The sequence below is a fragment of the Pteropus vampyrus genome, unplaced genomic scaffold, assembly GCF_000151845.1.
Source record: "Pteropus vampyrus isolate Shadow unplaced genomic scaffold, Pvam_2.0 Scaffold3, whole genome shotgun sequence".
In the NCBI taxonomy this organism is placed as follows: Eukaryota; Metazoa; Chordata; class Mammalia; order Chiroptera; family Pteropodidae; genus Pteropus; species Pteropus vampyrus.
Genome location: NW_011888784.1, coordinates 3,459,984 through 3,470,006, shown reverse-complemented (window position 1 = coordinate 3,470,006; position 10,023 = coordinate 3,459,984). Strand labels below are relative to the sequence as shown.

Below are 10,023 nucleotides of genomic sequence, written 5' to 3'. Positions count from 1 at the left end.
GATTAGATTTACGGCAGAGTCAGAGGACGCTCTAGATGTTTCTAAGTGAGCATTTTGAACCTGGGCGACCTCTCTGGCCAGGCTGTGGTTTGGAAGTTTAATCACTCCACGGGGAGCATGGAGTGAGGCCCCTGTGGTTGGGCTTTTTGTGCTACCTCGCTTTTTTTCACACAACGTAAAGTCTTGCCTCCCAGCTTTACGCCCTTTGGGGGCAGGACCACGGGGCAACTGTCTTGGTTGCTCGTCCCTCCAGCTCTGCAGCTCAGGGTAAACGTCCAAACACCTGCTGTATTTGTGTGGCTTTCATCCGGATTCCAGCAAACTGAGAATGGTTGAGCTCGTGGGGTCTAAACGGTTCAGTCTTGTGACTGGATTGGCACAGGCACCAGGAAACTGGTGACACAGGAAGAGTCTGCAGGGGTGGCAGGCGCTCCCCTCCCTCAGGCGTGTGGCTGCGCACACCTGTGCCTCACAGCACACACACACACCCTACCTTCTAGGTCCTGGACTTTCTTCATGTAAATCTTCAATTGTTTTTTGAGCTTCCTCTCATTCTTTTCCAGCTTTTCTACCAGTTCTTTAAGGTCCTAAAAGCAGAAGGGAGCAGTGAGAGAACAGAGCTGGCCCTGTGCTGGAAGGCAGGGGGTAGAATCCTTCCACGCAGCATGGCCCAAGGCAGCCGGCCGAGGAGGGCCAGGCTTTATGACTTGCCAGGCTTCCTGACAGGCCAGGAGGCCCTCCCCACGCAGCTCACTGCTTCCTGGTCCGGATCCAGGAATGAGAGATGGGTCAGGGTTCATTCTCACAATCCAGGAGGGTACCCTGCTTGGCACTCTGGCTGAATCCCACCATTCTCTAGGCCAAGTGTCCTCAGGTTGCCATGCTAAACCCGCAGAGACACTCTGCCTGGGGGTCCCTAGATGTGTAGGCAGCACCCTGGGAAGGAATGGACAGGCAGAGGTGTGGGAGTGGGCCAGCCAGATTACTTGAGGCGCAAAAGCAAAACAGGACCCTGGTGGGGGTCCCTCCATGGCTGCCAATCCCTAGCAATCATGGCCGCTGGAAGCCAGTCAGCCTGCTGGGACCTGGGATGGCATTATGTCAGCCCTGTTCCAGCTGAGCAGTGGTCCCCCGTGGCTAGGGAGGCAGGGAACTCTATCACCATTACGGCCTCTGTGGTTAGGAGTGCCAAAAGCAAGCACGCCACTGTGAAACCTCAGAAACATCGGGGTGACACATTCGTAAGGTTGGCCTACAGATGGAAGTCAGCCAAAATCTCAATCCCAGTGCTGCAGCCATGGCAAACCACAAACCTAGGTACAGACATTGTCAAGGGCAACATCTTATTTATCTTAATAAAAAAAAATTTTTTAAAAAAGGTCTCAAGTTGAGAGGCATCTAAAAACCCCACCTAAATGACCAGAGAGGGAGCACAGAGTAATAACCAGACCAGAGACCAACGAATACACTCTGAGCTCAAGTCAGTTCGTAGCAAGGACACAGGCATCTCGATAAACTTTAGAAAGTATTCTTTGGAGTTCATAAGTTCTCCTATGAACCTTCAGTTCTACTCGCCCGTCTCATCCTTCTGCATTTTTCCTGAGCTGTGCCAAAGCCCGTGAATGTCCCTGTGGCTCCTGGAGCATGTCCCCAGCTCTAGCAACTTCGCTGCATGACACCCCCACCTCTACCTTGTGCTCACAAAGCCCTCTCCACATGCACCTGCACTGAATCCTCAACTATTCATTTGGCTTTTACTCTTGCAAACGATGCATCAATGCTCGGAGGCAAATGACTTGGCCAACCTGGGGTTGCTCCAGGCCAGAGTCAGGAGGGAGACTCCAGTATGCCAACTGCCATCCGGTCCCCACACTCCTCTGGGCAACATTACCAAATCCAAAAGACACAGACGTGCCTGTGTCTCTTCTATCACCATTTTTAAAATTTTCTCTATACCCTGAGAGGTCAGACAACAAATGCTCCAACACGTATCTGCAGCTAATCAAACACCAGACACTCCAACGAGAAAAAATTAATCTGGTCGCATGGCTCTGATCGATTACCTTCTGTCCCCAAGAGTTCTGAAGTCTCAGCCAGCTTCTGCGGGGAGAGCCCAGGAAATACAATACTTCACCTGGCCTCCTCCCACCCCCGCGCCGGGTTGGGGGAATGGGACGTCCAATCCACAGCACCTAACGGCGGCTTTGCGCCGCTCAGTTCCTGTGCCATCTCTGCCATCTCTGCCATCTATTTAGGCCTCTCCCCTCGAATCCAGGAGCACTGTGCTCCTTACCATGGCAAGGAGGATGACGCAGGCCACGGTTCCCAGTGCTGCACACCGGAACCACCTGGGATCTTTAAAGCTTGAAATCAGCAAATTGAGGACTAACAAAAGGGAACACTGTGCTGGCTACAGTGGGTGGTAAACTTGGGGAGCTGAGGTCCAGAGCCACAGAGGCTAAAATTACAAACAGCCGATGAAAGGCTGAGGTCAGTCCAGGAGGAATCTTGAGAACAGAGGAGCCTGCCTGGGACATCTCTAAACTTTTCAAGTTACTACCAAGAAGGACAGTCCCATCCTCCCTTCCACACGGCCCTATAAGGGCGCCTCTCGGATCACTCCCGCTGGAAGCCAGTCCCCCGAATTCCTGTAAACCTGGCCTCGGAGGCACCCAGCACCTGGGCTGTACTCCACATACACAGGCCTCATCCTCCCTGTGGATGGCATCCTCCCTCATCCGCCAGTGAGCACACACGAGGCACTAGTGCTTGCTCGGCAAGGGAACGGAGATGACAGAAACCTTGGCCCCTGCCCTGGTGGCTATGCTTATGGGCCTGGCCTCTGCCCAGGTACACAGGGTGGACCACACTCTAGAAGGGTCTCCCATCAGGCTGCAAGCTGAGCCCTACCTGTCACCCTCGTCCTCGCCTGCCCAACAGCCCAGGCTCCTGCTTCAGCCCTAGGGCCCACCACAGGGCATTGGGGCCCACGGTGCTGACTCCTAAGCTGTCCAGTGAGCTAGCACGCTCTCTCCATGGTTCCTCCTTGGGGCACAGCCCTCCTGGAAGGGGGTCACCCACCACGCTGCTTGGTCAATGGCCCCTCTAGGAGCACAGGCTGCCTCCTTTGCCTGGCAGAAGCCAGTCCAACAAAATATGTAGATTTCTTTCCGTAAAGCCACCTGTCTATATACATGTGGGTGACAGTGACATAGGGAGACAAAGAGAGGGAAGGCCGATCACTTGTATAAAAGTCCTGTTCAGGGACCTTAATCTAGGGCCCCATTTCCCAACCTAGAATTGAGTGAGCTGGCCACCCAGCACGGGGCCACCTGGTTGGAAAGCGGAAATGCTCCTGGACCGGAAGCTCTGCTGGTGGTGCAGGTTTGGGGCACTTCCTGCTGCTCCCCCACAGGGACGCTCAGGTGCAGAAGGCCATGGCGCCCCCTCTGGTGCCACCCCACTTGCCCATGTCCTGGTCCTGCCCTAGTGCCTATGTCCATGCTCCTCTCCCTCCTCTCTGCCCGTCTGCATGCATGACACCCCCTTCTGCCTCAGCTCCAGCTTCCACTGGAAGCCTTTCTTTTTCTGTAACACTTGTTAATCTAATTTATAATGTTTTCAAAAACATGATCATCTTTCTCTTTTTTGTGTGTCCTGCTTCTCCTACTGACCCGAGGACAGAATGCCTTCTGTTTCTCTGCACCTGCCAGAGCTCTTTTGGTGACTGTCTGCAAGGAGGGCCACCAACAATTCCTCCCATGTCTCCTTCTAGCAAGAGAAGTCTACCCCCACGGAAATCTGACCTAGCCTTGAGATCTGTCTTGATCAAAAGAAGGTGGCAGAAGTGACTCAGTACGAGTTCTGGGACAGGGTTTTAAGAGGCCTCTCAGCTCCTGCTTTCATTCTCTTGGAAGTCAGCTGCCATGCAAAGCAGCTCAGGGCAGACCAGTGAATGATGAGAGAGGCTGTGGAGAGAGATGGACCCCTCAGAGGGGAACAGCCAGCACTGAGGCCCGAGACACGGGACTGAGGCCATCTCAGAGCCCCCAGCCCCAGCCAGCACCAGAGGAACAGAGACCAGCCACGCCCTCTGAGCCCTGCCAGAACTGCTGACCACGCAATGTGGTTGCTGTTTTAAGCAGCTAAGTTTTGGGGAGGTTAGTTATACCATAACAGGTGACTGTAGTATTGCCACAAACTCTTGCTGACTGAAGGTTTCTAGATTCTGTTCCTGCGACAGAGCCAAGGACATAAATCATGTCCATTTGGCTAAAGGCCATCCATCCCTGGTCCCATTTTCTTCCAGAATCTGACTTTCCAGAGCTGGGATCCACCCGGCATGGCTACTCACCAGGTTCTCATTGGTCAGCCGGGAGAGCTCCTGCTGGATGCCGAATTCCACCTGGGCCTCCGGGGAGAGCAGCAGTGTCTGGCAGAAGGTCTGCTGCTGCTTGTCCAGCTCCTCCTTCAGGGCCTCCACCTGGGCCTTGAGACGCTCCACCTCCTCCTCATGCTCGCGGCCCTGGGCCTGCAGCTGTGCCTCCAGCAGCCTGCACCAGGGAGAAGAGGTCAGGTGACCGAGAGGCTCGAGTCAGTGCCCCCGGGAGGGGCAGGGGCCCAGAAGGACACGCAGCAGAGGAGAAGCCAAGCACGCAGCAGTAGCAGCAGCAATTGCACGAACCCAACCGGGATGGATGCCGAGGGGAACAGATCTGCGTGGCTCATCAGGCAAGCAGGCCAGCCTGTCCTCCTGCAGGATGGGAAACCAGGGCCAAGCGTGACACCCCTGATCGCAGGCCTCTTTCTTACACCCACCCCCCCGACCTCATTCCCTTGTTCTTCATTCTTGAGCACAGTCTATTGATTTGAGATTAAGAGATTGTCTCCATATCAAAACGTCATCAGCAGAAATGAATTTCTTATAGTATCTTCTAAATAACAGCATCCACATCTGCCCCCAAACTCACAAGAATCTCAAGACAAAACTCTGGTAGACTGAACTAATTATTTGCATATTTCCCTACAGTAGCGTCTCTGCAGGTTTTCGAAAGGCAAACCCTTGGCCCCCTTCCTTTTTGTTTATCTTCACCACCAGTGTTCCCACTTTCTCTCTCGCTTTATATATGCAATTCCCCCCACCCCCCAACGCCCCACGCCCATCAAAGCAAAATCTAAGACTATTCGCACATGATCTGGGGGTAGGTTTAGGATCAACTGGTGTCACGAGAAGCAGAGACACCTAGAGAAGATCTGGAGAAGGCTGGGGAGAAGTCTCAGAAGACTCTCTGGGTCTAAAAGGCCCCACCCCAAGGGGCGCCAGCTACCCGGGCGATTCTGGGAGAGCACCTGTTCTATCATAATAGAAGGCAAGAACTTCCTGAAGGTGCCTCAGCAGCCTCCTCTTTAGGAAGTTAAGTCCTAATGTGACTATGATGCTATCTGCATGGACCTGATTACTCCAACAAACTTCTCGATCCAGTAAACTTGACGTGAAAGAAAGACAGGAGGTGCCGGATGAAAGGGAGCATCAAAGCTTCCCGACAGGATCCGTGTGGGGAGAATTCACCTGTCTCTTCCTGGGATGCAGATAAAGGAAGAGACCAGAGCCGAGTGCCTGGGAGACAGCTGGGAGAGCCCTGGCTGCCCCAGAGGCAGAAAGGTGAAGAAGCACCATGTGTCTGCAGATCTGCTATCATTCTGGGAGTTGGTAATTGCCACAAAAGAGGAGGGAACAAGAGAGAAGGGAAAGTCTATACTGTCAACTCCCACAGGGAAGTAACCATGTTTCCCTCTGCTCGCTCAGCAACGCTTGGCTCCCGGTGGCTTCTCAATGAAGTAACATGAATGAAGAAATGAGAAGGGAATGACAGATCCACCCACTCACCGCAGGCAGCAGCACCACCAAAGGGAAGCAATAATAATGTGAGGATTGTGGGAGAATAATCTGGAAATTAAATCAGCATTTTAGAGGACAGACAATATTTGGATAACATCCAATCTTGGCTACAATACACTAAAAGCAATCGCCAGGAAGTTACGAGTTTAATGACAGAGAGAGAATAGAAACACTTGGGCTCTGCCCCAACGATCAGCCCCTGATCTGTGCTGTGACTTCATGTTCACATCTTCCCTATCCTCCACGTAGACTATAGTTGGGTGACTTAGTCCAGGGTTCTGGGCAAGGTCCGAGAGCCCTGCCCAAGCATTGGGCTGGCCACCTCATCCTGCAGGTAAGAAAACTAAGGCCGAGAGAGGTTTGAGGCCACGGCCAGTGGCAGAGCTGGTTCTGGAAGCCAGATCTCCTAATGCAGAGGCCTGTGCTTTCTTTGTTTTACTAAGGTATTCACTTACTTATGTATCCAACCACACCCAATCTGCTGAAAGAGAGCCATGTGGAATTACCTGGCTTCACATACGGGTCCCTCTCCAAGAAAACAAACTTCTAGGTGGGCAGGAATCTGGTCTTACTGAATAGTAGCCATTATAATGATAGCAGCTAACATTTATGCTGTGCTTACCACATGCCAGGCAATGGGGTCACATTGGAACCCAGAACCAGGGGACACACTAACTGGAGAACCAGCTGACCAGTCCTTTCTTTTCCCAGGAAGAGATGCTCGTGTTGCTGTGGAGACCTCCGCTACCCCTTCAGCGGGCAGAGCTTTGAAGACGGTGTGCGAGGGCGCCCGTCCCAGCTCTGCCCCACCTCAGTTTCCTCTTCTAGGAAACATGCCCGAAGACCGCTGCCCGTCTATTGTTGGGAGTCTCAAATGCACCAAGCTATGTCATGGCCCCGAAAAGCCGCACACTGGCAACAAACACCTGGCGTGACCGGTCGTGTTGTTACTTCTGTGCACGTCAAACCTCCCTTGCTAAACTGCGCACCCGTGGCTGAAGGCCAGTGGGTTATAGATTCAGACTCTGGTATCAGATGGAATCAGGTTCAAATTCCAGATCTTCTGTTTAAGCGGCAAGTTCTCTAAACCCTGCAAGGTTCAGTGCCCTTGCTCCATGTGTGTGCGGTGAGGGTTAGACTTGATACATGCAGCACGCGGAGCACAGGGCTTGTCAGCTGTGGTTAGCTCCAGGCAGTCACCGGGGCAGGGACCAGCAGGCATGAATCTGGCAGGCTTCCAGGAGCCCTGTGCATGCAGCACAGCCAGCAGCACAGCCAGCAGCACACATCCGGCTGATGATCACAGCTGATCCGGCAGAGTTAGGATGGTCAACACACAGCATGGAAGCAGCACAGTCTCAGGAGCCCCCAGAATTAAATTTCCTTCTCAGCCCTGTCCTACTTAGCTGTGTACCTGCTGCCATGTAAACTCCCCCTCCAACCGCTCTGTTCCTTAGAGCCAGTGAGTTGGACCCAGTGGTTTCTAAGGTGCCACTGAGACTTCAAGTATCATCACCTTGACTCAAACAAGCAGCTTGGCCAAACTCATCCGCGCAGCCTGGAGGGCCAGACGGGGGACCAGACGGGGGACCACGGGGACCACACCTCCCCGTGAACTGTACCTCATGCCCCCGTAGCCACTCCAGCTGAAGAACAACTAAGCGTAGACACAAGCAGGCAGAACAGACAAAGCAGACACAGGGAAGAAAGGCATGTATTTGACCTGGCAACTTGTTTTAGGCCTTGGTAGGCCAAGCCGAGTTCTCCATCTTCATTCAAATAGCCCCAATCCTCAGTCTTGCTAGAAATAAAGTACGAAACAAACAAACAAACAAACAAACAAACAAAAAAACAGGGCATCCTGTGTAGAGGGAAGAGACAGGCAGGCAGAGAACGCAGGGAAGTGAGGTGGTCCTGGCCCGGGTTTGGAAACGAGAGGAGGGAAGGCTCGGGAAGCCCCGGCTCCGCTCCTTCCTCTCCTGCCACCAGCACCTGGGTGCCTGCAAACATCGTCTTTCCTCCAAGTCTCCCTGTGCCAGTTACTGCCACGCGCTCGCATGTGGGACTCCCTAATCATCGCCGGCCAGAAAACATGTGGTCGCAGAGAGAGCAAAGTTGGCACCGGTTTGGGTGGTCCTGTGAGCAGCAGCAGCCCGGGCTGGCTCGCGCCTTTACGCGTTCTCGCACGGCGTCCCTCCCGCCTACCTGATTCTTTGGGAAAGGAAAGGGAGAACCAGGAGAGATGCAAACAGGCAGGGAGGAGAGGACCCTTGCGCTGTGGGACCTGCAGACACTGAGCAGGCACACACTGTGCAGGGCTGCTAGGTGGCCTCCCGGACACTGTGTGCCACAGAGCATCACCTGGGGATGTCTGGGCCATCGAGGATAAGGAAGGAGCCTACAAATTGTGCCTGCTCTTCAATGGGCATCTCTTCTGTGTCACATCTTAAGGGCACGAAAGTATTAACTCATCTCAACTCCAGCCCTGGCTGCAATCTTGCAAAAAAAACAGCTAATAAAAACTTTGTCCCTTCGACCTTAGAGCTGGGGTGCGTGAGTCCTATTTACTCCACTTGGACAGAAGGTCAGATACCTTCCATTTGGAAAGTCTTTTGTCTTCTCCAGTTGTCTAGTCAGCCTGATGCCAGCAGGGCAGCTCCTGGAAGCTAGGCACATGCCACGCACCTCTGCCCATGTACCTCCCCACCGCGCACGGCCCTGGGCACACAGGAGACATGCAAAAGCCAGGGGGATTGGGTGGTGAGTGGCAGGCAGACCCTGCCAGGATTCAGCTCCTCCCTCCCTGCTTCTGTGGCCTCTGCTCCTGGGGGACTTCCTGCTGGTTGGGTCCCAGCTTTCCTGGCAGGAACCTTGGCATAGGAGCTGCGGCCACACTGCCTGCGATCAAGACAAGTGACCCTGTCCTAACGACTGGAGAAAAACCACCATTCAGCCTGTCAGGTTGTGTGTGAGGCCCAGGGGGTGGAGCCACCATTATCACCCCCCCACCCCAGCCTGTCCTTCCAGCCCCAGCTCAGCCTTGCTGGGAAAGGCCCCAGCCGCAGGGCTTGCTCACATGGGCTGCTTGCTTCTTGGGCAAAGCTGCTCACATCAGCACCAGGCCCTACCTCTGCCAACTCTGACGGGATGAGTGGAGGGAGACAGCAGCAAGGCTACTTCTGGTGGCTCCTCTCTGGCTGCTGTTCCCTGGGTCTACTGCTGTCACAGCTCTCCCTCCAGCAGGGCAGAGGGGGGATGGCTGCAAGCACGTTTATCCTGGCATCTCTCCTATTTAGGCCTCCCGCCCACAAAGGTCCAGAGCCCTCGCCCAGGCCTGGCCTCCCCAGACACTGCCTCTAGCTGCAGGCTTTGGCTGTCCCTTCCATTCATCCCAGCAAACCCAGAAGTGAGCTGGGCTGCGTTAAGAGGAGCTGATGGCTTAGCACCTTTCCCTTCTCAGGTGTCACCACTCACGTTTAGGGCCACTGAGAAGCTAGTGCTTTAACCCAAAGGAGCGGTTCACTAGGAGTTCGAGGCTCAGCTGCAGTCATTCTTGGGTAGGACCTGGGAGGTGACTGCATCACTGGGGCATATGGGAGCCATCACTCCATCTCGTCTTCCACACATGGGGGGACAGCAGGATGGAGATTACTTGCCTGACACTGACACTCGGGCTGGAACCCAGGTGGGGTTCTGCCCCCGGTCTAAAGCCTTGCACTGGCTGCCCCCTCCCGCCGCCCCGCCTCCCCCAAACCCAAGGAGGGGCCGCCGGGTCTTACAGGGTCTCCGAACTCCTGCAGTTCCCATGACACGCTGGTGCTAACGCTCACTCTCCAGGGAGGTGCATGTGTGTCGCTGGGCTTCACAGTGAGGAAGTTAGCTTCAGTGCCCACATTGCCAGCCTCTGGGAGACCCACAGAGCTCTTAATTCTATGACATGCCAGGCGTTATGCACAAAGAATATTGTGCGGCCCAGCCACCCCACAGCGTTCAGGAATCCAGGCACACGAGTAAATTAAAAACCAGTCAACCAGCTCCAGGTCCATCCTTTGTTCCCAGATGAAAGAGAAGCAAATCAGCACAGGAGTTTCTCCCCGCATCCCCCACTCACACCATGCCGGGGG

General features: G+C 54.3%; 1 protein-coding gene across 1 annotated transcript in view; it reads right to left on the bottom strand.

Moving 5' to 3' along the window:
- MYO5B (myosin VB) overlaps window positions 1-10,023 on the bottom strand; it is a 256,918-nt gene that overhangs the window by 18,421 nt on the left and 228,474 nt on the right. The window contains exons 32-34 of the mRNA XM_023532044.1: window positions 7,623-7,700; window positions 4,355-4,553; window positions 444-587 (exon numbers count right to left, since the gene is read on the bottom strand). Coding sequence (XP_023387812.1) covers window positions 444-587; window positions 4,355-4,553; window positions 7,623-7,700 — 421 coding nt within the window. The remainder of the gene's footprint in view (window positions 1-443; window positions 588-4,354; window positions 4,554-7,622; window positions 7,701-10,023) is intronic.